General features: G+C 42.9%; 7 protein-coding genes across 8 annotated transcripts; 3 read left to right on the forward strand and 4 right to left on the reverse strand.

The window, feature by feature from the left end:
• The first annotated feature begins 156 nt into the window (after nt 1–156).
• Nucleotides 157–2,566, forward strand: LOC6612161. 2 transcript variants are annotated; one of them, XM_032727247.1, is made up of 4 exons: nt 157–1,705; nt 1,762–1,866; nt 1,924–2,020; nt 2,097–2,566. In XM_032727247.1, exons 1-4 carry the CDS (start codon nt 269–271, stop codon nt 2,504–2,506), a joined length of 2,049 nt encoding a protein of 682 aa, XP_032583138.1. In that variant the 5' UTR covers nt 157–268; the 3' UTR covers nt 2,507–2,566. The 2 variants fall into 2 exon arrangements, with proteins under 2 accessions (XP_032583138.1, XP_032583134.1); XM_032727243.1 differs by having other exon boundaries at nt 187–1,705; nt 2,071–2,232.
• A 40-nt stretch (nt 2,567–2,606) lies between these two features.
• LOC6612162 lies at nt 2,607–3,199 on the forward strand. Its single transcript, XM_002036643.2, has one exon. It carries the CDS (start codon nt 2,709–2,711, stop codon nt 3,102–3,104), a length of 396 nt encoding a protein of 131 aa, XP_002036679.1. The 5' UTR covers nt 2,607–2,708; the 3' UTR covers nt 3,105–3,199.
• Nucleotides 3,123–4,104, reverse strand: LOC6612163. Its single transcript, XM_002036644.2, has 2 exons — nt 3,899–4,104; nt 3,123–3,839 (listed from the first exon to the last, which is right to left on the reverse strand). Exons 1-2 carry the CDS (start codon nt 4,038–4,040, stop codon nt 3,229–3,231), a joined length of 753 nt encoding a protein of 250 aa, XP_002036680.1. The 5' UTR covers nt 4,041–4,104; the 3' UTR covers nt 3,123–3,228.
• Nucleotides 4,105–5,282: 1,178 nt separating this feature from the next.
• LOC6612165 (velvet complex subunit B) lies at nt 5,283–6,530 on the reverse strand. The gene is made up of 2 exons (XM_032719234.1): nt 6,425–6,530; nt 5,283–6,169 (listed from the first exon to the last, which is right to left on the reverse strand). The coding sequence occupies exon 2, from the start codon at nt 6,166–6,168 to the stop codon at nt 5,521–5,523; it is 648 nt and encodes a 215-aa protein (XP_032575125.1). The 5' UTR covers nt 6,169; nt 6,425–6,530; the 3' UTR covers nt 5,283–5,520.
• A 258-nt stretch (nt 6,531–6,788) lies between these two features.
• Nucleotides 6,789–11,571, reverse strand: LOC6612166 (sialidase). The gene is made up of 3 exons (XM_002036647.2): nt 11,485–11,571; nt 8,053–9,152; nt 6,789–7,984 (listed from the first exon to the last, which is right to left on the reverse strand). The coding sequence occupies exons 2-3, from the start codon at nt 9,149–9,151 to the stop codon at nt 7,035–7,037; spliced, it is 2,049 nt and encodes a 682-aa protein (XP_002036683.2). The 5' UTR covers nt 9,152; nt 11,485–11,571; the 3' UTR covers nt 6,789–7,034.
• A 1,422-nt stretch (nt 11,572–12,993) lies between these two features.
• Nucleotides 12,994–14,408, reverse strand: LOC6612167. Its single transcript, XM_032719228.1, has 2 exons — nt 13,926–14,408; nt 12,994–13,664 (listed from the first exon to the last, which is right to left on the reverse strand). The coding sequence occupies exons 1-2, from the start codon at nt 14,344–14,346 to the stop codon at nt 13,036–13,038; spliced, it is 1,050 nt and encodes a 349-aa protein (XP_032575119.1). The 5' UTR covers nt 14,347–14,408; the 3' UTR covers nt 12,994–13,035.
• An 879-nt stretch (nt 14,409–15,287) lies between these two features.
• LOC6612168 lies at nt 15,288–17,143 on the forward strand. Its single transcript, XM_032727547.1, has 5 exons — nt 15,288–15,314; nt 15,369–15,586; nt 15,642–16,257; nt 16,320–16,847; nt 16,906–17,143. The coding sequence occupies exons 1-5, from the start codon at nt 15,288–15,290 to the stop codon at nt 17,122–17,124; spliced, it is 1,608 nt and encodes a 535-aa protein (XP_032583438.1). The 3' UTR covers nt 17,125–17,143.
• The last annotated feature ends 1,697 nt before the right edge of the window (nt 17,144–18,840 follow it).

Genomic DNA, 18,840 nt, shown 5'->3' on the forward strand with positions numbered 1-18,840 from the left:
TCCTCTTTACGAAAGGGTGGGGTGGCAGCGCTGTACATACTATGTGGGTGTGTGTACACGCTAAGTTGGCGCGCAATCGTGCTGGAAGTGTCTTCGCTTAGCAATGTTCCCAACCAATTAGAAAAATTAGGAGATTTTAATCAAATATGATATCATTACACAATATTTAGTTCAAACCGTTGTTGTTTTTTTGTTCTTTGTAATTTTTAATACTTTTTGCAACTGCTGCACTTTGCGCAAGTTGCACGCACTAACAACCTTTTGGAAAATGGCCAAGCCAGGGCGAGCAAAATTTTCATTCGTTAAAAGTAAAGTGATTCCCAAGAAGTTAGTCAATTTGCAGAGCAAAAGAGATCGAAAAAAGGTTGTCAAGGTTGTGACTTCCGGCGAAAGCCACATAACTAGTACAGTGAGCAACCTGAGTCATAGTACGGATTCCGACGAGCATATCGCATCCACCGCCCCAAGTGTCTGGAGCACTTCAGTACCCATTCCTCCTTCTTCCCAACGAAGAATGCCCAAACAGAATGTTCGCAGATCGGTGGTCTCCATAAGTACGTTACCATCGAAAAAGTCAAGTAGCGCAGTCAAAAGAAAATTATCTTATATTGACGAAGAGCCGTTTCATTTATATAAGCTTAGGAAGCTGGAAGCCAGCGCGGAAACTCAGCTTAAAATAGTTCATTCACATCCGCACTTAACTAGTTCTACGGACAGCGTGGAGGAAGCGAGCAATCAGAGTGATGGCGATAAAATGGACTCGGAAATGGGAAATACCTCGGATCACGAAGGCCAGATGAGTGTATCCTCCGACTCGAACATAAGGATGCGCTTTGATATCCTCCAAACCCTCAGGAATATTCCCGATTGGGACGAACTTAGTGATATCGGGACTTCGGATCAGAATCAGGGCATCGATAAGAGTGTGGAAATGCAGCAGGTGCCGGGCTCGGAACTAGAACAGTTACAGATTCCACTGGCCCGCAGGTCGTTGTCCTCGTCGGCGGAAAGCCTCATTCCCAGCGAGACCAATTATGAAGCACCTTCCTCGCAAAACGATGACGATGTGCAAGGTCCGGAGATACCATCGCCCTCAGGATTAGAGTCTGATGACGAAAGCGATTGGAGACGGCTGGGAATGCAATTCAAATCGAGTCATGTGGCCACTTTTAAGGACATTACATCTGTGTCCCGGTCCTCCATAGCTAGCCTCAATTCCATCCGTACGACTCTTTCCATCGGTCAACTGGTCCAAAGCTATCTGGATGGGCTTATTGAGAAAGTTGTGGACATATTCGTTAATTCAGAATATTTGCGGAAGAAAAATCTGGACAAAAGTAAGCTAATGAATCGCCTGCTCAAGGAAGTCGACGATCACCACTGGGAGAGCCACGACAACAATTTGCTGACCAAACGCCTGGCCGAACACCACCTGCGTCGATTTAAGTACTCCCTCGTAACGCCGAGCAGCAGATCCCACATCAACGAATCCCATCTGAGGCGATACATGGGTGCCCTAAACGAATTGGATCATTGGCTTCACAGGACACGACAGGCTGAACAGATGCACCTGGCTGAAAGGGAACGACTGCTGGCGGAATTGGAGCGGATGCAACTGGAGGACAACGAGAAGGTCGAGAGGCTGGAGGAGATCTTCAGAAGCACCATACTTCGGGGCACCCAACCGTCTGAACGCCTTCGCCTTGTGAGTCTTGAAAATCTGATAAAAATTAAACAAAAACATTTTCATTGTTTAATTAGGTAACGGAAACCGCTCTTAAACATATGAGAGCAAAACGCGATGCGTTGTCTGCCACACGACTGATTTTGATCATAAAGCAGCATGACAATTCCTACATTAAAAAGGTCGAAATTAAACATTAAAAAGAAATACATTGGCTTACTAACAGTGTTTATCCACAGAAAGTCGATGAGATTGAGGCGATTTCTGGAGAGGTCAAATTGGAAACCTATCTGTCCGCGGATAACGACGTTCAGCAGATGGTAACCACTCTAAACCGTAAGTAGATGATAAAATTTGGAAACTAATATAAAAAAAGAAGTAAAAAGTATCTATCTATCTTAATTATTTGCAGATAAAAACGCTGAGCTGGAACGAATGTGTACGCTGGTGAAAACCAAAATCCATACCATTTCCCATCTGCGATGTCGACGGAAACTGCTGAATCGCAGATTCAGGGAGGCCAAAGATGAGTTACGAGAAAGGCGGAAAAGGCAAATAGCATTGCGCGATGAAGTATATAATTGTAATCTGACACACAATAAACTTCTTGACCAGATCAAAGAAGTCCGTCGTGAGGGTGGCATTATGTGCTATCCCAAGTTGTTGGCCGATTTTGATCGGACCGAGAAGTTTATTGCCATCAAACAGGAGAGTATTGAGGAACTGAAGACCCAATATGACAATTTGCTGAGGAGAATCGACAAGATCGAACTAAAGATTCTGGAGTCTAATAAGAGTGAAATCATGTCAAGGTCGGATTAAGTTTGTATGTAAGATGCAGGGGTCTTGGCCAAAAAATAAATCAAACAAATCTTCAACAAATATTATATTTATGTACGCTTTAAATTTGTTAGGTAACAAATAAGCGAAGAAATAACCCAGATAAGTCAAATCAGACGTGTCAAAATTGAACAATAATTTATTGGCGGCATTTCAAAATTTTATTGAAAACCTTATCAAATCGATGGCTTTCTTCCTCATCCGCTTGGCCCTGGTGGCCGGTGCGGTGTATGGAACCCAAGAGCTGGGAATATGGGAAAGTTCCGACCACACAAAGGTGCTCTTCGAGGGCGCCAAACGGGAGGTGAGTCCCTACGCAGAGGACCTGATGAACCGATTCTGCTGCTGGCGGTGCGACAAGTGCAACGAGGATGTAAAGGTGAAGCCCTGGCAGGAATCCATGGTGGATGCCTGGAACGAGACGATGAAGAAGACATTCAACGCCCTCGGTGTCCAGGTTCCCTTCTACTACAAACGATTCTCGGAAGACTTCCAGCAGGGCATCGACGACTTGGTCAACGACAAGGAGGAAATTGATACCAATGCAAAGAAACCCCAAAACCCCAAAAAGAGTAAATAACCAAGTCACACCTCAAAATAATTTGGTAATTTACATTACATATATTCACAAACTCCTCGATAAATTGAAAGTTGCCAATGTAATAAAATCTTTAGGTATTGTATTTTTAAAGATTTCGATTATTTCATAGTTGCTTGCGTGGTTTCTTAGTGGCCGAGGGAATTCCTCCTGCAGCTTCAGCAGCCGAGTAATAGGGTCTAGTGACGTAAATTGCAGAAGTGGAATGACATCTTATTGCGCTACCACGGACATCCTTGCGAAACTTTTCGGGTAAAATCGTTGGCAAGGCAAACTTGTCGAAATGATTCACCTTGGCGACAATGGGAGGAGCATGGGAATGTGATCTCTTAGGAACCGGGCTTGAAGAACCCATAGCCAGCATCGAATTGGAGCCAGAGTTTAAGCCAGGACCAGTAGTAGTAGCTGTTAACGGATTTAGGGGCGGCACGGGCATGGGATTCGGTTGCTGAGTCTCAGCGACCTTTTCCTTCAACTCGGCCATTGTACCCACCTGACACTGCCGCCAGGTGGGCAGCATCAGTCCACGGCTCACAGTCGGCGAGGGCAGAGATGCCTGGCTGGGAACCAGGGACTTCACCGGCTGATGGATCGCTCTCTTGCTCAGATCCTCTGTCCGCTCCAGGTTGGCTATCTCCAAGTCCTCGACACTCACCTTGGTGCGGTTGGCCAACTTTGCGAAACGTTGAGCCTCGACGAGCTTGTCCCTTGCCAAAGCTATGCCAAGACATTCACATTAAATGTTTCCATATATCTACACTCCGATATCAACTCACTGTAAGCCAGATCCAAGATGACACCACGAGCCTGCGGCTCCACCTCCAATTGCAGGTCCTTCAGCACACTATCTACAAACTCCAGATCAGAGCGGATGTCTAAGTCGCGCTCGCTTAGCTTGTATTCTGTTTTTTTGTTCATTTTACAAATTCAATTGATTTATAGGCAGAATTTTCCCAGTTTGCAACTGACAACTTGTCGATGAACAAATTTACCTAGGGTTTGCAGGCTAGTGCGCAGCAACTCTACAAATTGTCATCATTTTTATCGGTAATGCGGTAATCTTTTAATTATGCTCCATTAATATATTTATTTATATTATATATAAATATATACATATATTTTTTTAAATATACCAATCTTAGAAGATATTATTTTTCCATTTACAGTAAATGGATTAGAATTCTAAACTTAATAATAATTACTTGCAAAATGCACAATGTTCGAGAAAGAACTCAACAAGGATCACCATCCCGGAAATGAGTCCTAAGTTTCCAAGGATCTGCTGTGCCATATTGGGTGCGTAGACTGTCAAGTTGCGCTGCTCCTCCACCTCGACGAAACTGGTCTCCGAGTAAGTCTTGACTTGGGGCTCTTCAGTACTAACCACCGAAGTGCGGGATCCTGTATCAATAGTGGCAATAGCTCCGTGTGATCCAGAGTCATCCTGGTGGTCATTGAATCCAAGCCCTTTTCCTGAGCGGAATTGGCTCTTCGGGTTGGTGTTGTTAGGACGCTCATCTATATTAGAATAGGTATCCGCCGGTGGAGAAATCGGTGCGTTTAGTCGGATATATCCGCCTCCTCTCGCGTAGATATGGGCGCACTTCATTTTTTTCAAAACCCAGATATGAAAAGCTGATGAACTAAAAGCACGCCTATTTGGGCAATCAAAAATTCCTCGTTTGAACCTGAACTTCGCATTTACATTCACGGTGATAAGAGCCACTACAAGGAGCACCGCCATTAGGCCACCTCTTTGACGCATCCGATAGAGGATCATTCTAATTTGTATCCACTCCACGAGAAGTTTAGAATATAGAGGACAATTAAGAGACTATTTCACAAGCACGTTTTGTTTTGCAGATTTATCAGATGGATCTCCTCCAAGCAAGAGAGCTTTTTTTTTTGCCATTTGGCGTCTTTAAAAAGCTCAAGCATAGGAACTTTTTCGTCACAGAATCTTTAAAATGCGACTATTCAAATTTAAATGCAACCGTTAAAATTTGCATATATATTTTATTTTATATAAATTTTATTTCTACTAGTTCTATTTTATTAAAATGTTTACTCCACGTTTCTTATTTGAGCGAACAGTGTTTTGAGTACAAGTATTCTTAAATGCTTGAAATATTTTTAACGCAATTTTAATTTTCAATCAAATTAAGTTTGGGTGATTTTATGGTAGCTTATGTAGTTACCGCTTTATTTAATTACTATATACAATATATTGTTATTTTATGCCGTAAGCTTGTTGCGCGCGGAGCTGAAGTTCCAGTGTGCCCAGTCTGACGATATCAGAAGATATCGTCCTCCAGGTAAGGTCTTGGCGTTAGTACCTGTTTTCGCCGTGATGCCAGACCGGGCTTTAGTCTGGGCGCCACAATTTAAACATAGTTTTTTACAATAAGGTCCAGCATACATATAGAAAAGTCGAGATAAGAATAAGATACGTATATCCATTTGTGGGATAGTGTAAGCTGGTGGCGCCACTGTACATATAATGATTGGTGGAGTTATAAGTGTCCTGGTAATTGCGGTTGGAATTCGAGCTGGAGGTGGTCCATCTTTGGTATTGGTTGCGATACAGAGATCCGGAATTTGGTTTTCTGTGTGGCTGGTCGCGGGTATTGTATGCCGGCGGCCTCTCGCGAATGTTTGTGGGTGCTCCACCCACGGTATCATGCGCTGAGTACGCCGGCGGAGGACCTTTGGGCAAATTGTGTCCCAAGTCGATCGTAGGAAACGAAAAACGTAAATTCGACAAAGATGAATAGGATGGAGGAGAGTAGGAGTGTCTTGAAACAGAACCGTAAGTAGGCCCACAATTTGATCTATAACCGGATCCATAGCTGGATCTATAACCGGATCCGTAACTAGATCTAGAACTGGATCCATAACCGGATCCGTAACTGGATCTAGAACTGGATCCAGAACTGGAGCTGCTACTTCTGCTTCCGCCTCGGGGGTTTCCCGTTGTCATATTTAGAGCCTGGAGGATCGTCACCAACACCAGGATGATCTTCAGTCCCCTCGGAAAACGAGACATTCTGAAATTTACATATAACATTCATTGACATTCGAGGCAAATTACCAAATTATTGGAACGGATGCCAATTAAAATAATATTTGTTTTCTTGTGAAATTTGATAAGGTAACATACAAATTTCATTATAAAAATGTACATAATCGGTAAAGAACATCAGATGTTTTTATTTAATTAAGTACCAGAAAATGACGATATTCAACATTTAGGAAAAAAAAATAGTATTTGAATATTTGAAAGCCATTGAGGATTAGTTTACCTGCAAAATTTGACTAGGATTCTGGCACACAAGAAATGTAGTGGTCCAAATTTAATTTTTAAGGTTTTAATGCTAATTTAAAATGTTTTGGTGCCGCGAATATTGGTTTTACTCAGAGAAACGAAACCATAGAACTAAGCTTCCGAAAATATTTCGGTCGGTATTTATGTTTTTTTGTGGACCGCTTTAGAGATCAGAGTTCGACTACGAGTCAAAACAATGTTGATAACAATTTTAATGAATTTGAGGAAATGTTAAAACTGTGAAATTTCATCAGTAAACAATAAAGTGTTGCAAATCTTTTATACAGTATATGTAAGCCACTTTCCCCTTTCTGTTCCCCCATTTTAAGTACATAAGCATATTATAATTGTTTGGTACATTTATTGGTGGCTTACTTTCAGGTCTAACAGAACTACGAGTATATATCAAAAATTCGATTGTTTTTTATTTTTTACAATATATATATATAAGGAAAACCGTTTGACCGGCGCTAGACATATATGCATATCCATAAGAATCTTGAGTAACATAAAATGGCAATAAATTACGGTTGCCAATGAGACTGTGTCCTTGAGTCACTTAAGGGTTGTGTGGAGGCAATGGGCCGTTAGTGGAGACAGTAGGCCACGATTAGGGTTACCACCGTGGAGATAAGGCTGAAGTGTCCAAACGTTCGCTCTGCCATACTGTGCGCATCCTTGACGATAGATTCCGCCGAAAGTCGAGCCTGTGTCAGACCCGGCATCTTCATAATATCCGGCTGACCACCGGGAATTATGGGTGCCAATGGCACAGATCCCTCGGGAATGGCCACAGGAGTGGTCGGCTGAATGGGAGCCAGTTGAACGGATCCGGGAGCGGAAGCGGGAGGGGGTACTGCACTGTCCACTGCTGGTGCCGTTCCATTGGCTGGAGTAGCAGTCTCCGGTGGCGGTGCTGGATAGCACGCGATCTGATCCAACTCAATAGTCTTAGTAGGATCTTTGGGATCCGGACCGGGCACCTTAACGGGCACACAGATGATGCCACCACCAGGTGGTGCATTGGGATCAGCAGGGGCTGCAGGTGCAGGAGGGACTGGCGCATTCGGATCCGCCGGATTGGGTGCAACTGCGGGTCCAGGAGCCACAGGAGATCCGGGTGCAACAGGAGCTCCAGAAGCAGATACAGGTGCCGCTGGATCAGCGGGAGCAGGTGGCGATGGACCTAGCGGCGCCAGTGGAACTGATCCTGCAACTGGTGCTGGCGGAACGGGTAGAGCTTGAGAGCCAGTAGCAGGTGGAGCGGCATAAACAGGTGGCACTGGGACTGCTGGAGAAGCGGCTGCTTGGTTTCCTCCAGCATTTATCACCGTAGTACCCGATCCCACATCTGTGGTGGTCACCGATCCAGGTGGTCCGTTATTGATAATGATGATTTTGTCGTCACCACCATGGCTGCCTCCACCGCCACCGCCGCCGGAATAGGAATTGGAACTCTCCACCACACGGGTGTGGGTGGGTGTCAGTGCGTGACCCAGAATGGCACCACCCAATGCTCCAGCAATAAGACCAGTGCCTGTTAAACAAAGAAATACAAACTAGTTACTACTCTGCATAATGCGGATAACTCCATTTTGGACTCACCCAATCCCAAGCCTGATGAGGACTTCTGCGGCGCCTGTGGATAGTAAACAGCTCCTGCAGGCAAAGCTCCTCCAGCGGGCAGGAAGGTGGCTCCTGCGGGCAGACCTCCGCCGACTGGCCCTTGAGGATAGTAAGTGGCTCCATGGGGCACTTGTCCGACTGGATGGTAAGATGCTCCTGCTGGATATCCACCCGACGGATGGTAGCTGGCACCGGCTGGAACCTGACCCGTGGGGTAGTAGGTCGCTCCGTGGGGCACTTGACCCGCTGGATGGTATGAAGCTCCAGCCGGCAAATGACCTGCCGGATGGTATGAGGCTCCGGCTGGAATTTGCCCGGCTGGGTGGTAGGTGGCTCCGGCTGGAAGTTGACCTGCCGGATGGTAGGTGGCACCTGCTGGCAACTGTTGGCGAGGATAGCTAGATTGCACATTATGGGCATTGGTGGCCGTTATCGGCTGATATCCACCGGAGGAACCAAATCCACCAGTGGAGTTATTGCGGCCTCTGTAGGCTGTGTTGTGTGCTCCGCCATAGTAGTGGGAACCACTTGAACTGGAACTGGCACCGGGACTGGCTGCTCCTACTGGACGATATGGGCTCTGGAGATTCGTGTTGCTGTGCGTTTGGGTGGCAGCCGAATAACTGGGTGGAGCTGGCTTGTATGCCGGGTTGTAGGCTGGCGGCCGCTCATGTATGTTGGTGTGAGCTCCGCCCACTGGATTCGAGGGTGAGTACGCCGGCGGAGGTCCTTGGGGCTTCGCTGGGACATTCCAGCCAATTGGTGAAGCGGGTGCCGAAGGAGCCGCACTGTGCGTATGGGAGCTGCTCACCTTGCTCACCGGCTGCGAGTGGGATCCACCTCCGTAGCTCAGCCTGACATTATCATGGTGTGGAGCAGGAGCTGCGTGGTGCGATGGGACTGAATGCGATGGCGCAGAGTAGCTGTGTGAGCTGGTCCTTCTGCTAGAACTGGAACTGCTGCGACTTCTGCTGCCACTGGACTTCCATTTGGCATGCGCATCCTCGGTGGTTAGTGCCAATATTAGCAGCACCGCCACCAGCAGCCTGCCACTGAGCCGCGTCGTGTAAGGGGTCATTCTGGAATGGATCCAACACTCAATTAGTTACAGTATTTCTAGTGTTTGGGATTTTGAGTAAAACAACATGCCTGCCACATATTTATGAACACATTTAATAAATTCTTTACCTTCGCAAACAAAACAATAATAATATTATTTTTGTATGATGATCATGTTACATTTTATATACTTTTGCTAATATGCTTTAACATGCAATACCTGTATAGGGTATTTAACCCTCGACTACTGCAGATGGAGCCTATTTGTTTGCTTCCTCCTGCACCCCAATGTCACTCATCATTAGCCAGTATGGTTTTATCTTTATGTTTGTGTAAAAAACAATTGATTCAATTTACGTTAATAATAAACACAAATTATGGTTGGTCTAATGACACTTGGTTTCGCGTTAACTTTTCTAGGTAGCTGCCATTTAAATATACGTGATTAAAGTTTTCCGCAGTTCTGGAACTTTGCTGTTCCACTTAAAATATTAAACAATCAGCGAGTGTCACGCCCTGCTTGCCAAATTTCCAGGAGGTGGCCAACAGTCTGCGCCCACTTTATTTGACCAAATTAGAAGCGCGTTATGCGTGTCTTGGGCGGTCCTCTTAATGATAATTAACTTGCTGATTTGGCCGGCTTGTCGCGTGGCTACACCCCATTGAGTTTCGCCTTGAGTTCTCAAACACACCCACGCTGGGTTCCAGAACTATAGTATAAGCACGGGAATTTAAAGGTCAGGTCTTCGACTTGAGAGGCCAACGGACACAAGGTGACACGGGGGAAAGTAAGGCGCAAATGGCGATTAAGGACTTCTATAATCAATGACTAAGAGACATAAAAATGCAACATATTTACTACTGTATTAAACACCTCGATTCCATAGACTTTTTCGCTTGAATTCCGTATTTATAAACAATAGATTTCCGTGCTTTATTTACATGCAATTATATGTAGGTAAACTTTTGTTCGGAACTGACACATGCATCTGCTGTAACGTGCGAGTGATGCTAAAAACATGATAGACTGGTTTGATGACTCATCGAACCACTGAACTGCAACGCATGCGCAGCTATGACGTCAGTGGGGAAATTGTAGCGGCTCAACACGAAATCGCTTATCTCGTGTTTGTTTGCCCACTGTCGCTCGATTTCTAAGAATTGCATCTTAATAACCATTCTCGCTTATTCGTTCTTGAAATACTAAGCTAATCGCTAGTGTCAAATGGCAAAACCCTAAGAGATAAGCGTGGGTTCGATGACAGAGTTGTTTCAACCCAAATTTTCAATAATTTTGGGAAAATCTAATTACCATCATTGTTGGGACTTTAAATAATATGTGCTGTACATACGTATGTATATAATTAAAATAACTAATTACTAGACTCGGTCTAGAAATCGCTTGCTAATCGCAGATTTCGTGACAGATGTCAAAGCTTTTTGAGATTATTGCGTATTTCAAGTACAACGTTTTAATGCAAATGAGTTGTTCAATAATAAGTGAATCACTTATTTACTGGGCCTTCGAAAGAGTTTATTTTTAGAGAAGACTAATATCATATATGGAAATAATTCAAAGACTCATTTCAAAAAGAAATCAACATGCTCGAAAGACGGTTAGTTACGTGTGTTTTTGAGTGGGTGGAAAGCATTTTGGCACGAATCGGTTTTATTTGCCATTTGGTCAGCTGGTCTCAAAACTAAATGGGTTAATATAAAATTTTATTTGGCTAACTAATGAGGTGGGGCAGCTGTTTCTACAGTAATGATCTAATGATCTAACCCTTGTCACGTAATTATTATTTTAAATTTTATATATTTTTCATTATGTTTGAAGGCTGGATATAAAATTGTTATATACATATATGCATAAAACATACATTTGTTCTACATCATAAGTTATTTTTTCCATTTCGAGGTATTCTAACCCACGGTGCCTGCCTTTACAATTACAAATCAACCTGTTGAGCAGATTAATTACATACTTCTGCATGTTACTATTCGAAATAATTAAAATTAATTAGAAGGGGGCATTCAAAAACGCGTCTATTGATTTTGATTGAAAAAAGCTATTTGATATGTATGGCTTCTTTTATATTTGAACGCAATTTCACAAACAAACTGTTTTCCTTTTGCTTTTGAGTGACCTTCAAGTCGGGCAATGTTTGCAAAAAAAGATATAAACAAAAGCAACCACCGCAATTAGTGTTTAAACCAAGGGAATTGCACTTCTAACAAATGGAGCTCTAGTACATTTTTGAGAATCATATTTTGTGACATATAGCACTGACAATACCCACAGCTTATAATGTGAGATAAACTTAAATTAATTTTAATATTTACTCTGGCTACCTGTTTATTCCGTTTGCTGTTTTGCCGCGTGCGATATTCGCTTTCTGTCGTGCAAAGTTTCTCGAACAACTGAGCTGTGCCAGCGAACCAAGCGCTCGTGTTTCGCGTTTTTCTCGGAAGCGATTTGCGTCGGACAGAGCGGCGACCGCGAGAGCGACTCGTTCGGTGGTCAGTACACTGTGCGAAACTTGGTGGGCAGTTTGAAAAAATCATTCAAACTTTAACGTAAGCCTTAACAAGCCTCAACACCATGTGTAACTAAAAAGGCAATGCCAGTATAATATTATTAATATTAGTAAAAACTGTTACATTTTGCTTTAAACATTAATTTTAATTAAGCTAAAACCCTATAAGAGGTCTTTACAAAGCGTTACTCAACTTTAAGAATATAAAATGCTATAGGTTTTTATATAGTCTCATGACCGTTTCTTTTTGTGCAGTCACCCACTGCTCTGCACCAATTATATATCTATAGAATTTTGAGTTATTTGACGTTGTTAGTGTTTCATTGGTATTCAATTTTCTTAAATTCAGCATATTTAGTGCCCCAAGTGAATTTTTGATATCACCCATTATGCGTATCTGAGTTGGAAAACAATTTCCGCTGGTGCTTGTTGTGATTCAGTGACTTCTGACACCATCCGCAATAGAAAATTCTTTAGAACTCGAAAAAAATGTGCTTTTTGCGCATTTTAACCAAATTGTTCCTAACTATTTGTTTCCTAAAATGATCACTGAAAGTCAGCTTGTAATGTATGTAAATGACAAAACCTCTCGCCATATTCACTACCCTTTTACCACTGTAGCTCAGTGGAGACTTTTGTTGTAGGTGTTGTTGCGTCTAATGAGCGCCAAGTGAGCTTCATTGCTCTTGTTGGATCATCGCACGCTCACCGTTACAAAAGGTTTTTGTTTGTGGGTGTGTTTTGAACTCGTGTCGCTTTGGTTTTTGTTTGGATAATACACATTACTTGTAGTTGAATGGGGTATTTTGTTTTTAAGAGGCAACAGAATTATTTGTTGGATTTGCTTGATAAAAAAATCATTTATGTTTTATGTATGCTGTACATAAACTATCATAGGAAAAGTACAAGTTTCAAAATTATTTCCTCTTTGATCGGATTATAAATTATAAGCTTATATGCTCGTGCTGTTACAACCTCATTTAAGGTGAACAACTATTGCAGTTACCAGATCCCTAAAAATCCTATTAAAGTTTAATTTTTATTCCCAGTGTGTTTTTACCTTTTTTTTTTTTATAGCGGGACAAGCCCTTTGACAAATGTGAACATTCCGATGTAGCGCAAGGAGTCTCTGACGTGCGTGTTCTATTTTGGTGTCTACTGACTTGCGTCAAACTGTTTGAATTGTACAAAACCTTAGTGTGGGATAAAAATTAAGCTTTATAGTTATTTAATAAATATCTTGCCAGAAACAGTTCCCTGATGATTTTTTCCGTTTGCTAACAGCCTACAACCACTTATATGCCAAATCCACATACCGAACAAGTTTAAATCTTTAGTTAGCTTTATTTCACTTAGTTTTTAGTAGTTAAATAGAATCCGTTTCGACTTCATCATCTCTTGCAGCTACAAAGTTGGCCACATCCACGGGAGTACCTGCATGGCTGACCTCATCACCACCACCAACTTCTGTACCATCATCTGCACCGCCAACAATATCGCCGGCAACGATGGGTGGCTCAGTGGTTATGGTGGGTTGGAAATTATCCGGATTGTGGGGTGGAGCTGGAAAGCAAACGACCCGTTCCACTTCTCGCATCACCTCCGAGTTTTCGGGATCTGTTTCGTTTAGCATGATGGGAAAGCAAATGATGCCACCATCTGGATAGGGCTGAGGAGTTGCCTCCGATTCCGTGGATTCCTCACTGGAAACAGCTTCACTTCCTCCGTCACCTTCGCCCTGCCCCTCCACATCCTCCTCCTCCGTGAGGGGATTTTCCGGGGGGACCACTGCGGAGGATTCTCCCGAAATAGTGGTCTCATTGTGCAAAACTCCCTCCTGCTGACCATTGTTGACGATGATGATCTGTCGACCATTTCCCTGGGGCGACGACTGGCCCTCCTCCGGATTTCTATGGTACGTATGGTGTCGATGGCCAAACAAAACGTTGTTCATCATGTGACCCGCCAGCATTCCGGTGAGGAAATCTCCCGTACCTGTACGGCGTAAAAAATTAGAGAAAAAGTACAATTTTTAAGTGGACTGGTTTGCAAAGTAGATTAGAAACTAGACAATGTGAAAGCAATTAATTGCATTAATAAAGCTGCATTGTTAAAGCTATGAATTTACAAAAAGGTAATCCAAGTTATCTAATATAACTATTGAACTATATGATATATAAATGTAGTCTTTTATTTAGCAAGCTGATAAGTCTTATATCGATTATATATGCTTAATGGTCTTAGCAAGGTACTCACCGATTCCTCGATTCATTCCGACGGGTGGTTGGGCATAGTACACCGCTCCCGCTGGCAGGGCCTGGGCATTGGCATAGTACGTTCCGCTGCCTTGGCCCGGATACGATCCGAAGCCATAGCCAGGTGGCATCTGCTGGCGCGGATAGCTGGGGATCTGCTGCTTGGGCGGCATCATGGGCATCTTTGGTGGTGCCGGCGGCGGCGGTGGTGGTTTCGGCACCGTCATGGCCGTGTGAACTGGCGAACCGCTCACCACCCGCCGCCCACCGCCCGACGACGAGGGCTTCTTGTACTTGCGCCAACCGCCGAACAGTCCGCCAAATGAGCCGCCGCCACGCCCCCTTCCGCCGCGGGCGTCGGTGGGCTGAAATGTGGATGCGGCGAGGAGCAGCAGGCTGAGTGCCAGGTACCAGGATTTCATCTTGGCTGCGATAGTTTTGCAATGATCTCAACTGATCGAGTTTTGCGGATGAACTGGAGGCAGGCGGCTTAACTGCGAACCGTTTAGCCGAGGAAAGTGGCAAATGCGTGAACGATGCGCTACACTCAGCAGCAGGGGTATATTTATTTCACTAGTAAGCATGTCAACTCAAATTATATGTAACAATTTAACACTTTCTTCGTTTGGTTTTAGATGTTTAGCCGTGTTCTGATATATTAGTATATATGATATATTAGTATATATATATCATTATTCGTAAGTCAATGTAGTATAGAAGGGTGTTCCTATATTTCCTATATCCAGTCGAATCCATGCTCACGTCGCATTCGTGTATCAGAATTGTGACAACACTTGCCCGTGGGGATGAGCCCCTATCACTGAAAATTGAATGAGTGTCGTCGTGTAATAATTCAATTGTCGCTAATTGAGACGAGCTCGCAAAGTTCTCGGATTTTCCTTTGGAGCCCAAAAAGCAAAATATCATGTTCTCGGCCGATGTTGATGCATGCTGCTGAGGCAACGGCAATTTGCCAAATGTGTCGCATCAAGTTCCATTACGGCAGGAATTGGAATTTTTAGTCAAATCTTGTTGCGGACTGGGCGATCACAAAAGATACAAAGATACAGAGATATGTGGCGTACTTGGGGCTCGTCACGTTGACGACGATGACGACGATCGCTCATGAACCTTATGTTGACCCATTTCGAAGGCAATGCATTTGCATCTGCACCTTGAAGACCAGAGGCCATTGGAATCCATCATTATGCTGGAAATGTTTAGCACAATTTATAATACATTGAACTACAAATTCATTTTATTAGAAGAAATTAAAAAGTATTTTACATGTTGCACTAACAAAGCAAGCTAATGCAGCGTGTTCAAAAAATACTACTTCAACTATTAGGTAGTTATAGCAGTTATGGCGTTTGTCGACCTCTCAACCGTGGCAAGTATCTAATGGGTGGAAACTTGATCATTATTCAATGGGATTTCACTTCAGAATCGCTGTTCCCTGCCAAAGGAATCTTTCAGAAATGCCAATCAGACTTGTGGTCTTGCCAGGAGTACACTGAGTTGTGGCTCGTTGGTTTACCTTATCAACTACTTAGATATATTCTTCTGCGTATTTAAGCTACCAACGATATCAATTTATGGACTGATAAGTGCTTTCTTATTGCTGGTGCACTTAAGCCTGACCTTCATGCTGACTAAATACTTGTGGGTAAAATAGATAATCGCGTTCCCTTCCTAATTTAGTTTGAGCCACTTTCAGTTTTGTGCCAAATTTAGCGACGCTTATTGAGTTTGCACCCATGACCATGTTTGGATCTAGTTTTCTATTGTTTGGGCCCACATTTTTCGTGTCCTATTACAACAGTTTCTGGGAAATATGTAATCCTCATGAACCTGAGTCCATATGCCTGAGTCCTTTGCAGTTTGCAAAAATGATGGGAGACATACTGCGCTATATTTTGATAGGAGTTATGGTTATTTGTATGCAGGGATATCGAGTTGACGGAGTTACTTTTTGGTCCTGCATGTCCTTTATTTTGACTGGAATGGTCTACTTGTATGTCGTAATCAAGAAATCATACAATGTGCACCTTATAGTTGCGGACTTACACTCGATAAAGTTTCGGGTAACTGTGATTTTGTACACTTTTTTGATGGTTTTACTGGTGATCTTTGTTGTGTCGTATGCTAACTTTCAACGAAGTAAGGTGAAAAGTAAGCAAACTCAGGAAAACTATTTGGAAATGGATAGCGGTGATGAGATTCTGGGCAAATACCAGAAGCAAAGGGCTTTTTCCAGGCGCGAAATATGGCTGAAATTGATAAATGGGTATAGGAACATGGCTGATTCAAACGTGATATATAGAATTGCAATGGTGAATATATATATGTATTCAATGATACATGACCATGAAAAGGTAATCATTTCTATCTACAGATACCATCCTACTTTGTATTGGCCACCTTTATCCCGGTTATATCCAATGATCGCGCTCTGATTGGCTGGAACAAGTGCACAAGCTGCCTGGGTTTGCTTATCCTGCCAATCATATGCCTGCCACATGGCTTCAAAGCTGTTAGCTGGTTAATTGTGTGCCTGACCTGTTGGACTCTCAGCATCCTGACCTTCATCTCCACTCATTCCTTGAGGAGACCCGATAATATATGGATTTTTGCACTGCTGGGATTGATCGTCAGCTCGGTGTTCATTAACTTGCTAAGTCGAGAGATAGAGAATATTATATATCAGTACATAAGTATGCAGTTTGATGTCATGCCTGATGTGACGGCACTGATATACTTTGGATTGGGTGAGATGTTAAGTGAATCTATTGTTGTGAGGTGCCTGCAGCAGAGGAAGATGTGGGATGCCACCTTTGGAGTTGTGATGAGCTTGGTCACTTATGCGATCTTCCTGGCATTTCCACTACTTTTCTACCAGGGATGCTACAACAACAAATGCAGCGTGAGTAGATTGTTAATTCATTGTCGTTGTGGAAACTGTCACGAATTTCCCACTTCAGATAATTGTAACATCTTCCACGGAAACAACCATTCATTTCATATTTTTAGTCCTGTCCACTTGTCTGCTTCACGTTTCCTTGAGTGGCTATGAGTTTCGTATATCCTTATTCTTCTATCTCTTGGTGTTGACTGTTTTCTATTTAACACTCCAGTGGATGACTCACTACGATTGGATACTTTCCTTCGCCACTCTTCATAAATCAAAAAACAATGATTAGTTGATAATGGTACTAATCGGTGTCAATTGATTGGTTATAAAACAAAAATACTACCACTTAGCTTTTATAAACGGATTAGTTGGGTTAAGCACAGCCTTTTGTACCCAAATGTGAGTTACTATACTTTTCGCATTTAATTATTATACTTAACTTTATCACCCATAAATATTTACCTCTAAATGGATATTTCTTTCATGAAGACATAAAAATAAATGAACTTAATTTTCCCAATAAGTATTGCAAATATTTTATCAAAATCAAAGTTTAATATTAAGTCATATTCTTGGACAACTTTCTCCGCTTTTGGCCAGCATAATCGCCATAAATTATCATGGCCTATTGATTGCCGCCGTCCGTTTAAACTCAATGCTGATGACGATGCCTTGGCCAGAAACACGCACTTAGACCATTTACAACGTTTAGGCCCTTTGAAAGTCATTTATAACGAAATGTAGATGTTGAATCGCTCTCGCACCCAAGGAGCACCGAAAAGTGCGTCGTATGTCATCCATAAGAGCTGAAATTAGTTCCCAGAGTCGGAAGCGGGCCAAGCTGGTAAAATATTTACGAGCTTCGGAGACGTTTTGGGGGAAAACAATCAGAGTTTGGGCCCAAGCCCGATTATGAGTATGTATGTGTGCGGGCGAGGATCATAAAAAGTAACTACTTTGTGGCTTATGTGTGGAGTGCCCAAAAAATATTGTTTGTCTGTGTGTGTGTGTGTGGGTGTGTGTGGGTGTATGTGTGGGTGTCGAGCGGAAACTAAAACAAAAGCATAGTCTGCTTCTGGGCATATTCGAAGGTGCTAGAATGCGAGGGATGTGTGTGTGTGTGTGTATGTTGTGATTGTGTAATAAAAAATATCCAGCTGACATTTTGTGTCAAGCTCCCTTTTTCATTTTGCCACTTCAGTATACTTGTCGCATGACCAAGTCGCCCCACAACTGAGCTGAAGCCATGAAGGAAGTGGGAATAAGCCGGAGAAACCATGGCGACTTCGATACCTGAAAACTTGAAGTATATATGGTTTTTCATGTGGGTGCAATCAATACCGAACAATAATAAATATTAAAAGAAGTTTTGGTTTCAAAAAGTGATCTAATCTTGGGGCCAATAGCTTTAGCACTTGAATGCTATTTAAATTCGGCATGTTTAATCTATAAATAAAGAGAAAAAGATTAATGATTTAAATTAATTTTTGATATATCACTGTACAGCCATTAAGTTTTTTGAATTTTCTATTACAAAATGTATGGCAAGTTTTATTTTCTAAGTACTTACATGAAACACCAGGTACGTGGTAGTTGGCTCAGTTTTTCACATTTCTATGCTGGGAAAGATTGGGGGTGACGCTGTTCCCGCTTCGCTAGCTGCTTGAGTGATGACAAATTACGTTTGTCAGATTTATGACCAATTATGAGCGTGTTATATATCACCCTGGTGAGAAAAGGGCGGTGGCCATGGGAGTGGGCGGGCCAGTGGGCATGGCCAAATGGCAACGAGAGCCACCTTAATGGCAAGCGCAATGAATAAGTCGCCGTCGTTTGTTTGCGGTCTACAGCACAGCCACATTTCCCGACACATCGGTGCAAGCCCATATAAGTCGGTCTAGGTTTGGTAATGCCAGCACGTCCTTAATGCTATGCCACTGTATCGCATTTCGTACATTTTCTCGCGCCCATTTCGCGTGCCCCAAATCCTCAACTCATCAAAAAT

The sequence above is a fragment of the Drosophila sechellia genome, chromosome 2L, assembly GCF_004382195.2.
Source record: "Drosophila sechellia strain sech25 chromosome 2L, ASM438219v1, whole genome shotgun sequence".
Classification (NCBI taxonomy): Eukaryota; Metazoa; Arthropoda; class Insecta; order Diptera; family Drosophilidae; genus Drosophila; species Drosophila sechellia.

Excerpts from the sequence above, each read along its gene's own strand:
- LOC6612161 (XM_032727247.1), top strand. The coding sequence starts at position 269 with ATGGCCAAGCCAGGGCGAGCAAAATTTTCATTCGTTAAAAGTAAAGTG. Across the intron at positions 1,706-1,761 it reads CGTCTGAACGCCTTCGCCTT|GTAACGGAAACCGCTCTTAA; the intron begins GTGAGTCTTGAA and ends TTGTTTAATTAG. Across the intron at positions 1,867-1,923 it reads ACAATTCCTACATTAAAAAG|AAAGTCGATGAGATTGAGGC; the intron begins GTCGAAATTAAA and ends GTTTATCCACAG.
- LOC6612162 (XM_002036643.2), top strand. The coding sequence starts at position 2,709 with ATGGCTTTCTTCCTCATCCGCTTGGCCCTGGTGGCCGGTGCGGTGTAT.
- LOC6612163 (XM_002036644.2), bottom strand. The coding sequence starts at position 4,040 with ATGAACAAAAAAACAGAATACAAGCTAAGCGAGCGCGACTTAGACATC. Across the intron at positions 3,840-3,898 it reads CATCTTGGATCTGGCTTACA|CTTTGGCAAGGGACAAGCTC; the intron begins GTGAGTTGATAT and ends GTCTTGGCATAG.
- LOC6612165 (XM_032719234.1), bottom strand. The coding sequence starts at position 6,168 with ATGTCTCGTTTTCCGAGGGGACTGAAGATCATCCTGGTGTTGGTGACG.
- LOC6612166 (XM_002036647.2), bottom strand. The coding sequence starts at position 9,151 with ATGACCCCTTACACGACGCGGCTCAGTGGCAGGCTGCTGGTGGCGGTG. Across the intron at positions 7,985-8,052 it reads CTCATCAGGCTTGGGATTGG|GCACTGGTCTTATTGCTGGA; the intron begins GTGAGTCCAAAA and ends TTTGTTTAACAG.
- LOC6612167 (XM_032719228.1), bottom strand. The coding sequence starts at position 14,346 with ATGAAATCCTGGTACCTGGCACTCAGCCTGCTGCTCCTCGCCGCATCC. Across the intron at positions 13,665-13,925 it reads CGGAATGAATCGAGGAATCG|GTACGGGAGATTTCCTCACC; the intron begins GTGAGTACCTTG and ends TACGCCGTACAG.
- LOC6612168 (XM_032727547.1), top strand. The coding sequence starts at position 15,288 with ATGGCGTTTGTCGACCTCTCAACCGTG. Across the intron at positions 15,587-15,641 it reads TTCATGCTGACTAAATACTT|TTTTGTGCCAAATTTAGCGA; the intron begins GTGGGTAAAATA and ends AGCCACTTTCAG. Across the intron at positions 16,258-16,319 it reads TGATATATAGAATTGCAATG|ATACCATCCTACTTTGTATT; the intron begins GTGAATATATAT and ends TTCTATCTACAG.